We start from the raw sequence: 16,926 nt of genomic DNA, 5'->3' as shown, positions 1-16,926 counted from the left end.
AATCCAGAAAGACACTCCTAATAGATACATCTAAACAGTTTGGACCTCTGCCTGCTATGGGAGCCCATTGGTAACTTGGATCGCATTGCGGGGTGCCGATAATTGATAGGAGGAGCCCCTGTCATCTGCTTAAATGCTGTGGTTACTATTGATTATAGTATGCAAGAGATTTAACTGCCAGGATCTGAGATTTCTCCATTCCTAGCAGTTACAGCAGGAGCCTGGCTGACAGTAGTCAGCCAAGCCACTGCTTTAAAAAGATGTATGTACAGCTCTAAAGCCCATTTGTGACCACCATAAAAAGGCCCATTAGTGGTGATTTGGGGTTATGTTTCATTTACTTGAGCTGATAGTGCTATTAGTGATCACCAAGTTGACCTCTGTCATCCACTTACTAGTGATTACAGAGAAGCATTTACGCTAGAGATGAGCGAGCATGCTCGTTTAAGACTGATGCTTGAGAGAGCATTGGTTTTTTCAAGTAACTGCTTACTCATCCGAGCACCATGCGGCGGGGGTGCGCTGAGGGGAGAGTGAGAGAGAGCTCTCTCTCTCCACCCCTCCCTCCCCCTGCCGCCCCATCCCCTGCATGGTGCTCAAACGAGTAAGCAGTTACTTGAAAAGACCGATGCTCTCTCGAGCATCAGTCTTAAACGAGCATGCTCGCTCATCTCTAATTTACACACAACGTTATCTTTCTAACTAATTGTAATAAATTCATTGTTTGATCAATTTTTTAATAATTTAATGAACCAAAACAATCAATCATTAATTTAATGTTTTCATAAACGATCAATCACATTACCACTGAGCGTTTTATTGCTAATCTCTGTCAGTTAACCAGTTTAGACTAATCAATTATTACGCACAATTGCTAGTTTGCAGCGAATATAAAGGCCCTTTTACATGCAATGATTATCACAAAAACAACCCAACGACTGAAAGAATTGAAAATTTATTTTTTTTTGCATAAAATTACAACACAGATAGTGGCTTGAAATCATCTCTGTTTCCCTCATTAGCTAAAGTAACCTCAGTATCAGTTGTTTGCTCAGATGGGTGTGTGTTTATGCAATGCATTATATGGCCAGCAGGATTCTATTATCTTCTCAGGTCATGAGTAAACAATGTACTCATTGTGTTTGCCTTGCATACACAATGAGTACATTGTTTACTCCTCTCAAGTCCTCAAGCTGCTCAAGAGACTGAACAATTCCTATTCAAATGGAACAAACTTTGAACTGCCAGATAACTATTTTTTTATCCTAAAAATCAGCCATAAACGTTTACATGTACTGATTATCGTGCGTAAGTTTGTTTGCTTGAACGAATTTTGAGCGGTAATCGTTGCGTGTAAAAGGGCCTTGACTGTTTATCTGCTCATTCAAATGGGCCCTTTACTGACATATCCCCTGTTCTCGCATTCTGAACTGAAATGTATTTGTATTTAGAGAGACACATTGCTCCGGCTGTATCAGGATCTAGAAGAGACTGAAGAAATAAGGATTGCAGCATACTACACTGCTATGAAGTGTCCAGGCCAGGAACTGTTACAGTTAGTGCGGCAAACACTCAGACATGAGACATCAACACAAGGTAAGTGCGAAAAATACTAATTCAGTCCACGTGTTTTAGATGAGATCTCTATATAGACATCAATTTGAACTCCAGTCCTGGAAACAAGCAGTTACGGAGTCATTCACATGAATGTATTACGTATCATCAGTCCATGAATATGCAGCATATTCACAGACTGAAATACGCTGATTCCCTGTGTATTTCTGCTTATTTGTGGTTTTTACATGCAAAAATACACAGCGTATTTACACATTTTTTAAAAAAGCACAAGAAATCCCATTAATTTCTTACATAAATACACAGCGAATGCTCAGGTTTCCTGTGTATTTACTGCGTATTTACGGAAACCCATTGATTTCAGTAGGCTATTTCCATGCGTAATATGCACCAAAGTTTTTTTCACAAGACCGAAATTGCTTTAAAAATACTCAGCTGTGAATGAACCCATTGAAAACAATAGGTTCTATTCATTGTGTATTGCACACATGTAAATACATTCGATATTTACTTTCATGTGAATGAGCCCAGACTATGATGATGGTGATACACCATTCATATTCTCCTCCAGCCTTCTAGACTGACAATCCCCTCGTTAGTTTGAAAATACGACTTTGTTGCCCACTGTCTATGGTGCTTGATGCTAGGCCATAGCTAAACATATTCAGGCAGAGTGCATACAGATATTCCAAGGATGTCAGAAGGGTCGTCTAATTACAGTCACCCTTCATCCTACAGTAAAACTTTCACTATACACGCAGAATGCTTAGTTAGCATATCTGGCTCCCTCATTATCAAGGCTACTGCCGCAGTTCATCCCATTCCCAGTCCGCTCTTAATGAATGCAAAACAGCTATCAGATTCTCCGACTACCCTATACTCTGTGTGCTTTTGTAGTCTGAGACACTCCTCCATGCTCTCAGATGGATGGGCACTAATGACATCATCACGGTGCCCATTCACTATACATCCCTGCAGGGCCTGAGAGCAGGGGAGAATGTCACTTGTTAAATTGGATATGACAGTACTCTCAGTAGCATCTCAATGTAACTGATGGCTCGGCATCTTCACTTCCCTATAATATTTCCTCTCTAAACCTACACTAGCTGATGTCATTGGTCATGGCAACCTGGCATGCCAACCTAGTCATTAAAAGTCTACAACTTTAAAATTGCCAGTTTCATGTTTTTGGCTGTTGTAGAGTTTTAAATTAAAGTCCCATGGTAGGGGGTCTCTGCGTGGAAAGAATGATCTTTATTCTGCATTTTAGTAGTGAGGCTGACTTCCAAAATTGAAACACAGTCTTATTGTACCTGCAGGTTAAGCTGTTAGGAAAAGTTAGTGCAAGTGACAGCTGGCAAGAAGGCCACACATGTAGACTGTTCTCCCGAGTATTCCCTCTATATGCATTATAGTAGTAGCTCATCAGACATGGTTGGCATTAATGCAATCACTGTTGGCTGAAGTGGAAAATGACATCACATGGAAAACAGAACGTGTAAAGTATGTTACAAAAGGAGGACTTAAGTAGTTTTCTATGTATTTTGGTATTGTAGAAGATCGTAGTATCAATAGCCTTCTACCAGTACAATTATGGATGTCCTGTATGACGAGGGGTGCTATGATGATTACAACATTCATTATTTGAAGCATATAGGACTACAGGTGTGATGGCCTTTTCACCATATAACTAGCTATTTACCCATTTTCAGTCCTTTCATTAATGATATAGGGTATGCTATAAATATATAATTAGTGTACCCCGTCACTGAGGTAGAAGCGAACTATTATTGAATAGCAATTTCACTGACTAGACACCTAAAGTAATGAATTTTATTAGATACTAACTAAAAAGATGGAAATAGTAGAAAAATCACAGATCCGTGGCGAACAAACATATAAAGCAACCAGAAAAAAGACCGATGTTATGAACAATGGTCCCTATGCATAATTCAGCAATAGAGCCAATATGCCTAAGAGAAAAGAGGAAATAGATTCTCTTTCAGTTAAATAACCAGAACAAACTTTAGTGCACTGGTGGGGTCTGCGGTACTAGCTGAAAATGTATTGGACTAGAAAATCCAGGCACTAAGTTTTCCTGTAATCTTGCACAAATTAGGTCCACTACTCATGCCCCCTATATTTTGGGCTGAAGTGGTCCCAACTTGGCGACTAACACTAACAGTCCAACGCATTTCAATAGAGGTATAATCTTCAGGGCCCTAAATACCCTCATACAGTGTTAGAGTAATAACCCGATCGTGGTATGTCCCAGATGTCAATGGGTATCATACCCTGCGATCAGGAAAGATGGTATCACTTAGAGCCCCCTACTTAAATAATAGGTGGACTAACTACTATCTGGACAAAGCCCATATTCCGTTTCAGGAGCTTCTAGTGCAATCTTATCAAAAAGAAACTCAGTATTCTGGCATCAGCAAAATAGTTGCTCACAAGATTGTTAACAGATAAAATATCAGATAGTGCCAAAACCACTGACAACCCACCATCAGGGGTGTTGGTTATTTATTATTTCTTTCATTTGATTTATCTTTTGATTGTTTTTGAGTTTCTTTATTATTCCTGTTCTGTTATTACATAACTTTTTACACTACCCCTGCATCATCCTATCGTTGTACTGTGACATCACTGTTTGGTGTTATGATTACTTCATTATTGTTATTATTATCCCGTGGCAATGACATCACTACTATCTTTCATCCATATAAAGAGATATCACTATACTTATGCCTGTAATATTATATTCGTGTTTATTATCCCTGTATTTAGCATGTAGATGATCCAGTTCAGTAAGAAACGTGTATATTGTGAGTGGGAGCAAATGTGGTGGTTGCACCTGAAAATTAATGGCCCTGCTGTCGCATACAAGAATATAACCCTTTGAGGCATTATGATGTACACGTATGCCATTGGAAGGGATGTCAGAAATGCAATATTTAGTGCAATTTGCGCCATTCTTCCTACCCTGAAGTCATGCATCTTATGACACTATTGATGAATCTCCTCCTTTATCCTGTACCATTTTTCTTAGCAGATCCTCTTAAACAAATAACATTTAGTGTGAGCTAACATTATGTGGGCAAGTAAAATCCAGTGTATGTAGTCATCATCTTGATTCACTGCTTTTAAATCTCCTAATTATGAATGTAGAGAGAAGCAATTTCTGGCTTGAGAGTCCGCTCTAAAAATATTCATCTCTCACATTTACTGTGACACTGATAATAAAGAACGGCAAAGTTATTGCCCAGATCATGCCAACTCCTGAAAGCCCTAACATTAAAATATAGTTTCAATCTAGGTGTTCGGAGATGGGTCTGTTTTATGAATTGAAAGGATTTGAGTGAAAATCTGATAGAATATGATAATGTGTTCCTTGCTTTAATCCTTTTTTTCCATATACTGTATCTGCTGACTTCTATATATGTAAAAGGATCAGTATTTAACACTATGATAGAGAACTGCTCTTACATTACTTCCTCTTCATTTCTCTCTTAGGCCACTTTCGCACGGCCGAGATGAGATTAGTACATTGCGAGATGCACAAATCTCACACAAATATGAACCTCATCCTTTTGAATGGGGTCATATATATGAGCAATTTTAATATTTTTTTTTGGCATCGTATGGCGCTGCGGGAAAAAAAATAGCTGCATGCCCTATCTTTGGGCTTTTAATAGGAACGCCTGGCCCATTGTTTTCAATTGGGCTGGCAAAAACATCGTAGGGCATGTTTTTGCCGGCCCCATTGAAAACAACTCAAGGATCACAATCTCTCTGAAGTGATGGAAGGTGGTTTTGAAACATTAACACCTTGCATCCATGGGGAATCGCACGTCCTTGAAGGCAATATCGGACCGAGTTTCATGGCCCAATATTGCGCTCACGTGTTTCAAGTTTGCCTTAGGGTAGATGTACTGTATGTTTATCCCAGGCTTAATTAATTTCTCGCTGATTTCCTAACCACGTGTATGGGAAGTTTATTCCAAGCACCTACCACTCTTTCAGTAATGTCCCTTTTACACAGGACAACAATTGTCTAAATGACTGCACGATTGCTGACGTCACTGCTAAGGTCGTTTAGACATGCAGACAACACAGCTGGATCGCGGGCTTCCCGCTCAGTGCTTCACCTTCTATGAAATGTTGAGCGGGGAGAACCTACACGAAACGAGATGCCAGCAATCCAGCAATGGTTTTTATGCTGACTGATATTTTATAATATTTAATGATAACAAACAGTGAACGAATAGTAAAGTATTTTTTTGTATTTACATTTGACGATTTTCGCTCATTTTCGTTAGTTTGAACGAATTTTGAGCGATAATCGTCCCATGTAAAAGGCCTTTAAGAGTGCTTTGTAATGGGTTTTGTTGTGTTCAGATAAGAGAACAATAGCTTTTTAATGTGTAAGGCCACTTCCACACGGCCAAGAAAATCCATTTTGAATGGGGTCATATACACGAACAATTTTTTTTCCACAGATCGCAGTGTGGAAAAAAATTGTGGCATGTCCCATCTTTGGGCGTTCCCTCAAAATGCATCGCTCATTGTTTTCATTGGGGCCTGCAAAAACATTGCATGGCGTGCGAGGTGCACGCCAGTGTGATGCGAGGTCTTCCATTGAGGATTGCTACTTCCCTGAAGTGACACAAAAACGCCTCGTATCTGTGGGGAAATCACACATTCCTGAGCAGGCGATGTGAACTTAGTGTTAAGATAGGATAACTTTCTGCGCCATTTTATCACAATCAAGCTAAAATTTGCTGCATCTGTATATTGCGAGCACCATGTGTTGTGTTCTGTTCCACATTTTGGCTACTTTTTTGTTACTTTTTGTCTGTTTTGGTTAATATAAATATTTATATACAGTTGCAAGAAAAAGTAAGTAAACTCTATATAATTTCCTGGACTTCTGCATTAATTACTAATAAAATGCAGTCTAATTGTTATCGAAGTCATAATTATAGAAAAGCACAATTTAAGGCCGGTCTCACACAACCAGATTTGATTTGCAGTTCAATGCACCACGGTAATATGGGGGCATTGAAAGGTATGTATTTTTGAAGTTTTCCTCACACTTGTGGAATAGAGCTAAGCATGCCCTATTTTACCTTGGAATCTGCGACCATAGAGACCATTGTGCTCTATGGTCATGGATATACCCACAGCCTATATGCAATTACATTGCGTATGGGCTGCGAGTACCCGTTTCATTGCTTAGCAACGGCATGGGAAATACAAAAAAATTAAAAAAGTAGTACTGTGCATGACGCGCCATACGCAGGGTCACCAGCCGAGCTCACAGCCGGAATCCACTGCCGGCCTCTCGCATGCGGAATCCGACCCGGTCGTGTGAGCATCAGGGTTTGGGACTGCTTCAGAGCCTTAAGTGAGAAATGAATTCAAAGGTGCATCAGAATGTTTTATAGCAGAATGTATCGGCAGCAGTCCATGACATCAAGCTGGAGAGATGTTGTGTCATGCAACAAGACAATGACCCAATGCACACAAGTACATCAACTAAAGAATGGTTGAAAAACAGCCCTGGCCTTAATCTTATTGTAATGCTGTGGCAGAACCAGAAGAGGGCTGTGCACACAAGGCGTCCCAGAAATATTGATTAACTGAAACATTTGCAGTAAGAAATAGAGTAAAATTCCTTTTCAGTGCTATGCAAATCTTATTTGCAGCTGTAGGAAACATTTGGTGGAGGTGATTGTGGCTACAAAAGGGATCTACCAGAAATGTTTGGTGGAGGTGGAGGTGAACAGGGGATCGAGAGGATATTAAATTGAAGGGTTCACCTAATTTTTCTCTCTGCACTGTGGATGTTTGCTCACTGTGTTCTATAATTGTTTGTGTGTTATAAATTTAGTTAAATTGCGCTTTTCTATAATTGTGATTTCGATAACAATCAGATCAAATCACATTGCTAGGCTTCTATTGACTTGCAGCAAGCAAAGAAATGTCAAGTTAATAAAACACAAAATATATTACAAAGTTACATGATTTCTCAATTATAAAATAATTAAGCATCTTTTATTTTTTTTTGATTATAGAAAAAGAACACTCAACATAAAAACAAGATTTCTAAAATGAGAATACACTAACCCTCCTCTCTACTATTGAGATTGAGAGAAAGAGGAAGAGGAAGGAATAGAAAAGGGGAAATCTTGTGTAAATAATCTGAACCATAACCAGTCCGACTCGGAGACATCATTAGCTGTGGTTTTAAACATATAAATTTACTTAAGCAAGTTAAAGGGGTTGTCCCGTGATAGCAAGTGGGGTCATACACTTCTGTATGGCCATATTAATGCACTTTGTAATATACATCGTGCATTAAATATTGGCCATACAGAAGTTATACACTTACCCCCTCCGGTGTTGGCGTCCCCGTCTCCATGGCGCCAACCAAAGCTGCCTTCTGCCTGGATTAGACGTGCTTGCGCTGTCTGCCCTCTTCTGTCCGGCTCCGGCATGCTTGCGCTGCAGAGGTCTTCTGCGCATGCGCAGAAGACCTCTGCGGCGCGAGCACGCCGGAGCAGCCCCTTCAGCACAAGCGTGTCTAATCCAGGGAGAAGGCGGCTTTGGTCGGTGCCATGGAGACGGGGATGCCAACACCGGAGGGGGTAAGTGAATAACTTCTGTATGGCTCATATTTAATGCACAATGTATATTACAAAGTGCATTAATATGGCCATACAGAAGTACTTAACACCACTTGCTATCACGGGACAACCCCTGTAAGGCATTCTGGACAAAATAGGTTTTTAGAAGACATCCATTTCCTAAAATGAGATGTCTGGCAAGGAAGAGGAGTCTTTCTACTAATATACTGTATTGGAAAGATGGAAAGTTAATATCTGTGGTATTCACCAAAACACATATGAATGGTTATAATGCTACAGGGCGGTTTAATTTATCTCTCATCATCAATAATACATCAATCCAATAGTCCTTAATCCATGGACATAGCCACATTGTGTGGCTGAGATTAGCCTCATTTGTTCTACACTTTCCACAACTCGCAGTGGACCTGTCTAATTTTATATAGCAATAATGGTGAAGAAAATAATTTCATCAACCTTAAATAAATTGCAAAACATTTTGCCGTGCTGCATCAGAAAATCTCCCCAAAGGATGTTCTGTTTTGTCAAATAAAAAAAGCTGTTCTTTTGACCTTATCACAGAGGTTGTATTATTCTTGATGACCACTCTGCATTAAATACACAAGAGGTCTATTTCTTGTAGCGCCTCTCATTGTATCTACTTGTCAGTGTCTTCAGGTGTGTTTTCGGTTCCCTGAGTGCAGAAGTTATTTTCTTCATTTTATCTATACCACATCTAGGACCTGCAACTATCTCTATTTCTAGTCCCCACTGCCCCCAGCTCAGCTGAATGTGGTTGAAAGAGGTGATTAGAACTTATGAAAACAGCTGAGCAAGCTACACTATGCTGTTTCTGTAGCTCCAATAGAAATCAATGAGAATTACACTATTTCTGTGCCTCCCGAGTTGGGGAAACAATGTTGACTTATATAGGAGTTATAAGTCCCGATCACTGATTTGAGCCAAGGCCAGGGCAGTGGGAGTCAGAAGTAGAGGTCCCAGAAGTGACGCCCTGAAAGTCTAAAATGGGAATTCCCCTTTAAATGTCACCATAGATGAAGCATGATCATTAACAAGCTCATATACAAACACCCATGAAGCACCTTTCAACAAGGTATTAGATATCAAGAGATCCAAAATAGTAAACAATTTTCCTTAAGATCCCTGTTAAGTAAAGAAAAAAAGTCTGTGTCATATGTGAAAAGATGTAAAAGGTAAATCAGATAACGATAAGAAAAAATAATTTTATTAGATCCCCAAACTACCATGCAATTTCCATTAAAGAGATAGCAAACCTTTTCTGCACAAAACGTTAAAGCTTCTAAAGATGAACACAATCAAGCTTTTTTTATGTTAAATTGGAAAACCCCTTTAAAAAATGCAATCACCATTGTAGCAAGATTGCAGCAAAATATGCATGCGTTAATGGGCTGTTTTGTGCAGCTTTATTCCCAAATGTGAAGCTTTCATCTAATGCTATAACCATTCTGCACTCCGAGAGGTCATGTAAAGACATAGTGTTGCACATCATTTTGAGACTGTAGCTACGGGGAAACTCAATTGATTCTTGATTCCTTAGATTTTCTCACTGGCTTTTTAAGTGCTTAAAGGAGGGGGCAAGAAAATATTCATACCAGTTTTACGTAAGGAGTTGTTGTCTATGGACATCTGCTTTCCATACGTCCTACCAGGTCATGGTGTTATAATTGACTAAGGATTGCCTGCTGGGAACCTTCACTTCCACTATCTAAAGCTAACATTTCTGTCCAGCCTTGGAGGACCTCAGACATCTACTGAGAGTGATAATAGGGGCTCCTTGCCATGGGAACCACTCGCCCCCAGATTGGCAGTAATCCTCCATATGACCTAGGATGGCCCAGCAGGACAGGCTCTTCATCTACCTTGCCTTCCTAGTTCTAGAATACAGTACTGTCTAGCAAACGGGTTCTTCTGCCTGTAGCAACCAACCACAGCTCAGTTTTAATGTCTTAAACTGCTTTGGAAAATGAAAACTGTTGGTAAATGTTGTCCATTTCTTGATGTACGCTGAACTAATCTAGTTATCAATTCCTAAAATAAATTGCCTTTCCGATGAATAAAAGGACACAAACTCCTGAATTCTAAAGAGGAGCCTTGGCAGCCTGTCATGTCTCCCTTGGCCTCTAGAAACAGGAGAGGACGTTAAACGACTTCATTAGTGAATTGATTTATTCACACAAGACATACTTTCAAGATGGAAATGAAATGGCTTGAAAATTTATGTCTGTAAGAGAGCGTTCTATTAAGATTAGCATTTTCTGATCATTCTGAAAACAGCCTCTATTATTACATCTTAATTGAGTTTTATTAAAGTAGTTAATGCGAGGACAGGACTGAAAATTTAAGGCTCTACGTCTTCCAAAGCTAAACATTCATGCTTGACTGCAGATTACCCCACATTCCAGAGGTTTACCGCCATTTAAAACCTACGGTTGTCCTTTCAGTTGGGTCTTTCGTATGGAGTCACCTGTCGCAACTCCTTGAATCCGATGATCCACTAAAACAGGCCATTGCTGAAATCCTCCCAGATGACATTCTAACCAAGGACTTTGAGGGTGAATCATGGAAATACTCTACATATTCAGATGCTACAATTCATTCAGGTACAAGACCACTACCGATTATTATAGAATAAACCTGACACATTAAAGCATACCCCCAAGCAATCTTGTTTTTTTTTGTGCTACCACCCCATAAACGGAATGGCAAGGTGATATTTCTATGCAGTTTCGATGTGTTCTTTGCATGAATGGGTGTGGCCTAAAATGTTCAATATTTTGGATTGAAATTGTTATATGAGACCCTGATTGGCGTTTTGTATAGATATTTATTTATATTAAAAAATAGACTATTATGACATTTAAAGTGCATGTTTTCATTACACCAGACTTATGAATGCAGGTTTTGGTCCAATATTTTAAGCCAAATATGAAAGTGAATGCAAGGAGAAGTCTAAGTTTTTTTCCCCAGAATTTCACAATTTTCTATTTACTAGAGTGATGATGTGAAACTGATTTTCACTGAGGGCCACATCAGCCTTATTGTTGCCTTCAAAGGGCCGATTATAATTGCAAGACTTTATAGTAATAGTGACCCCCATAGTAGCTGCAGCAGTAATAGTGATCTCCATAGTGTCTCCAGTAATAATGGGGTCCCCCATAGTGGCCCCAGTAATAATAGGTTCCCTTATAGTGGCTGCAGTAGTAATAGTGACCACTATAGTGGCCCCAGTAGTAATAATAACCCCCATAGTGGCCCCAGTAGTGACAGTGGCCCCCATAGTGGTCCCATTAGTAATAGTGCCTCCTATATTGACCCCATTAGTAATAAGTGACCCCCATAGTAGCCCCAGTAGTAATACGTGACCCCCATAGTGGCCCCAGTAGTATGTCTCCTATATTGCTGGTCCCAGTAGTAATTGTGCCCCCCATATTGGCTGCAGTAGTAATAGTGACTTTCCCCATTTTGTTCTCTGGCTGGGCAGCATCCCTAAAGGCATTCCACTCACCCAGCCTGCAGCTCCAGTCCAGCCGGCAGCCGCTGTGGCTGCTGACCTCTCCCCTTGGTGTCTGCACTGCATACAGGATGGCACACATAGATACAGAGGGGAAAGGGGTCAGCAGTCATAGACTCAGCATTGGCTGCCACCAGACTGGAGCTGCAGGCTGGGTGAGTAGAATGCCTGTTAGGATGCTGCCAGCCACATAAAAAGAGGTCACAAGCCTTGTGTTTGATATGTGCGTACTAAAGGTTTTGGCTAGAAAATAAACTTTTATATAACAAATTGCATGAAAACTGCATCTTCAATCTGGACTTAAAAAAATACATTTCGATCTCATAAAATTACTGGGGGAACAAAAAAGTATCTCCCTTTCCCCAGTGCTATAAATATTGTGCACATTTACACATGTGCACATTTTTGCAATTTTTTTGGCCTCACTGTTTTAAAAAAATAGGTTGCCTTAAAAGTAGGTAGCCTTTATACACAAAAGCTGGCATAAAGGCTCGAAGCTGGTGCAGATGTCATTTCTAGTACATGGGAAGCCAAAAGCCCCAAATGTATTGACCTGCGCCTATTAATACATTTGGTGCACTTCACACAGTATATCCTTTACGTAGACCAGTATACAAAATGCTGGTCTAAGCAAATCTGCTCTGTGTTTTCTTTCTCCTCACTATGAGATGAGCATTTAATTGCTCTTATTAAAATACAGGCAGATGAGGAATGAACGTACGCATGTCTATTACTTTTCAGTAGGATTTTAGGTAGAGTCACCCCTTTAGATTAATCTATGTAGTGTTAAAGAATAAGCAATATCTTGGGTTGCAGGTATCCACAGGTATTGCAGGTATTCTACTCAGTCAAAGCATATCATGTACTTCAATTGAAAATGTAGCAGCTTTTAATTTTACTTAATGTATCACAATTGCAATTTTTAAGATCTGTGTTTTTGATCTTTTTATGTATTTTTTCCTTGTGCTTTTAATATTCCTTCATGAAAACCTTTTGTTCTTAATATTTTGCTAAAATTTTCCCAGAATCTGTTGGTGCTAATATGGAGGCTTCAATGATTTTTACACCATCCTCCTTCATTCCACGTGCTGCAATGGCCAACCTTACAATACACACATTAGGACGGGCAGTGAATATCATTGAGGTGGGTCATTATGTTACCTACTTTTATAGTTTAGGCTTAAGTGTCTATTGTGTATTCTTTATAGGATTCCTACATTGTTATTATTTGAAGACCTATCTAAGAGAAGACAACCGGGTTACTTGGTTCAATAATTTCTGTGAAATCTAAATTAAACATGACATCTGAAATTTAAAGGGGTATTCCCATCTGAGACTTTCATGGCATATCTACAGGATATGCCAAGGAAGATTGATAGATGTAGGGCCCACCTCTAAGACCTGCACCCATCCTGTTAATATGTCTTAAAAGGTTAAGAAGGGCATACTTCTTTAATGCTTAGGATGGACTTTCTACTAAGGAAAGAGCAATGAAAACAGTATTAATATAGATTTGCTGGCTTTGTACTCAACAGTTATGATATTTTAAAGTATGCTATATATGCACTTAAAGGGGTTCTGTCATTTAAAAAAAAAATTATATACTTACTTATTCCTTCCCTGTCAGTCTACTTACCAGATCACCTATCTTCTCCTGTTTCCTGCAGTCCGGGGGCGGTCACCTCACCTCCAGCTGGCTGATTCTACTGCTTCCTGTGAGGTTACATACATTGCTGGCAGTCTTCTACCTGCCAGTCAATGTACGTTACGTCACAGCTCACAGGCCACCAAGGGGGAGTGACGATCTATTTCAGAGACTGCTGTCTCGGCAATAGATCAGAATTCCTTTCTAGGCAGTAAATGCTACAGCACAGGGATGTGACCTTCACTGACCTGGCCGGAAGAGAATGCGAGGAATGCACACTTCATAACAAGCCAGCCGGCATGCGGTGAGGTGACCCGCGGCACTGCAGAAGCTCAGCAAGGAGAAAATGTGGTAAGGAGACTGACAGGAAAGAAATAGGTGAGTATAGAATTTTTTTTTTATGATAAAACCCCTTTAACTATAACATTACTGTTGCTCTGATTAAAAAAAACTGAAAGAAGTTCATGTCTTCAGAAATTTGGCTCAATTAACATTTGCGTTGACTAAATTAAAAAAAATGTCAAGTATAAAATTAGTTTCAGAAAAGTCATTTTACGAGAGATGAGAACAGTAATTGATTACCACCACTGTTAGACATTTATGATAGGTTGGCCTCAGCCTGCCAGAGACCCTAAATTACATATAAACCTGCATTATCGTTGTATAAGATGATATATAATTATGCATTATCATTGTATAAGATCTTATTCCACAGTGCTTTTGATGCATGGGGGAGCTGAATCAGGACGGAGTGGGATGTTACCGAAGGTATGGGGCAGGGAGAGTACATGGTGGGTGTAATTTGAGGGCAGGGAACTAAATCAGGAGAGTTGGTTTGCTTCTTTGATGAGGTGAGTCTTTAGGGCACGTCTGAAATTCCGTGCATCAGGAATTGTACGGATGTCTTGGGGTAGAGCGTTCCTTAGGGTCGGTGCTGCTCTAGTGAAGTCCTGGAGGTGAGCATGTGAGGTTTGTATTAGGGGGACATCAAGTCTGACTTGTTGGCAGAGCAGGGTGTGCGGGCTGGGTCATGTATGGAGAGGAGGGAGGTGATGTATAGTGGTGCCGTGCCATGGAGAGCTCTGTGACTGAGGGTGATGAGTTTGAATTGAGTTATGTAATACATGGGCAGCCAGTGCAGCGACTGACATAGTGCAGAAGTATCTGCGGAGTGGCTGGACAGGAAGATGAGTCCAGTTTTCTCTTTTAGTATGGATTGGAGAGGGAAGAGCCTGGTGCAGGGAAGGCCAATGAGCAGTGAGGTGCAGTAATCAAGTCTGGAATGGTTGAGGGCAACAACGAGTGTCTTTAGCGTGTCCGTGGTGAGGAACGGACAGATTTTTGCAATGTTCCTGAGGTGCAGGTGGCAGGTTCAGGCCAGAGATTGGATGTGGTTGATGGAGAGGTCCGAGTCCAATGTGACCCCTTAGGCAGCGGAGTTTCTGTCTGGGGGTTATGGTAGTGCCAGCTACTGATATAGAGATGTTGGGGGGAGGTCAGCTGGTAAAGGGTGGAAAAATGAGAAGGTCAGTTTTTGAGAGGCTAAGTTTGGGAGGACATGGTGTTTGAGACAGTGGACAGACAGCTGGAAATGTTTTAGAGGAAAGGTGCAGAGATGTCGGGGGAAGAAGTATATAACTGGGTGTCATCAGCATAGAGGTGATGTTGGAGGCCAAATTTGCGGATGGTTTGTCCGATTGAGGCTGTGTAGATAGAGAGGAAAAGGGGGGCCAAGGACCGAGCACTGGGGGACCCCAACAGCGAGAGGAAGTGGAGAGGAGGTAGAGCCAGTGAATGACCAGTAATCAACTGATCCTCTGGCCTGCTGTCAATACAAAGGGGCTAGATGTCTGTATTGGTGCTCAGAGCTGGTAGTGTAAGAGATGGTTTCACTTCTATTGAAATCAATGAGAGCGATGCTTTCTTTTAAACTTCCCTCTCCGACTGCAGTGAGGAGCTGGAAGTGTAATGGAAGGCATTTTTCCCATTGATTTTAGTGGGAGCAAAACCCTCTATTTGACTTCCGGGTCTGCCCATGATGCGGATGTTCAGCTAATCTGCACTGACAGCAGGCCGGAGGATCAGCTGATCAGTAGGGATCCCAAGTGGCTGACCCCCTCCAATCAACTGATGATGATCTGTCCTGAGGACAATCGTAAATGCCCTGAAAACCCACTCAACAGTCCCTCAATGGCTGTCATTAGTGGTCACCATTCAAGCATCTGCTAGGCAAGCTTTTCCACAACAGGTCAGCTCAGAAACATAACTGAATAACTGATGGTTATCATTAAGCATTTGGGTTCTATCAAGGTTTATTTGCTGTCTATCAAATTTTATTTTCTCTTGATTATCTACAAAAATGAAATTTGTGCTCACAGTTAACATTCGAGATCAGTGGTGGCCATATATATTATATTGTTCTATTGTAGCTTGGAATTCGCTTAGAAAATGCTGAAGACCTTCTCAAGTCAATGCTAGGTCGTCACTCTTCAACATTAAATGAAATTCTTGTGGGGAAAGATGAAGAAGACAAGCAGTTCACTTCTGAACCACCCATAGAGACTGTAACATCACCTACTGATAAGAAGCCTACATCTAAGAGGTATAACCCTGGGGAACTACTTGAAAAAAAGTCAGATCAGCAAAAAGTTAAGAAATCCAAGCACAGCTGTCCAAGTGGAAAGTACAACAAACTAAATGAACTGCAGCAGAAGGTAATGAACTATTACATCCTAATCCAAGCCAAACAGACCTTTCACCCTCTTCTGTATAAAAGGGCAGATGCCACAAGCCCACCATTGTGCATCACATGTCATAGTCCCGGGGGTTATCACTTGGGCTCAATGCAGCTGCTTATTGACTCATAATTAAAATATTTTAAATATCACTTAGAAACATAAAAGTCTGACATCAGAAAAAGACCCCCTGGTCCATCTAGTCTGCCCTTATATTTAGATTTCTCTCACTATAGATATATATTTATACCAGGCAGGCTTAATTCATTTATTAGTGATTTTCCAACCACGTCTGCTGGAAGTTTGTTCCAAGCATCTACTATTATTATTTGCCATTGCTACTCATGTTTCCTTCAACTAATCTTACGATTGTGTAACTACTGTGACTTTATATAAATAAGATCCCAGATATAGTATAAAGAGCACAAAAAGGAACATAGAAATGCGGAGCCTATAATTTATATCTCTTTCAATTTGTGGTTAAAGGGGTATTCCAATTCCATCAAAGCGACACCAAATGGTGTTTAGATATTAGCTATGGTAGCTGATGCTTTGTGCCAGCATCAGTTACCATATATCATTGTATGATCAAAATTGTAGCAGATAAATGTGTGAAGTTGAGTTTGTGAATCCTCGTAAAAAAAGAGTCATTTTGTACAACCCATAATGAAATCACAGTGTACTATGTATGGTTCTCCATAAGACTATGCGGATGCCTAGTTCAAAATGTTGCATCATTTAGAAAATCAATTTTTGAATAAAACATTAGAGCATTGTTTTTCCGCT

General features: G+C 40.3%; 1 protein-coding gene across 1 annotated transcript in view; it reads left to right on the top strand.

The window, feature by feature from the left end:
* LOC136577911 (uncharacterized) overlaps positions 1-16,926 on the top strand; it is a 235,001-nt gene that overhangs the window by 21,035 nt on the left and 197,040 nt on the right. The window contains exons 5-8 of the mRNA XM_066577827.1: positions 1,452-1,596; positions 10,691-10,849; positions 12,786-12,904; positions 15,835-16,119. Coding sequence (XP_066433924.1) covers positions 1,452-1,596; positions 10,691-10,849; positions 12,786-12,904; positions 15,835-16,119 — 708 coding nt within the window. The remainder of the gene's footprint in view (positions 1-1,451; positions 1,597-10,690; positions 10,850-12,785; positions 12,905-15,834; positions 16,120-16,926) is intronic.

The sequence above is a fragment of the Eleutherodactylus coqui genome, chromosome 8, assembly GCF_035609145.1.
Source record: "Eleutherodactylus coqui strain aEleCoq1 chromosome 8, aEleCoq1.hap1, whole genome shotgun sequence".
NCBI classification, from domain to species: domain Eukaryota; kingdom Metazoa; phylum Chordata; class Amphibia; order Anura; family Eleutherodactylidae; genus Eleutherodactylus; species Eleutherodactylus coqui.
The sequence above is the reverse complement of the archived record's forward strand: the minus strand, read 5'-3'. Positions and strand labels throughout refer to the sequence as shown.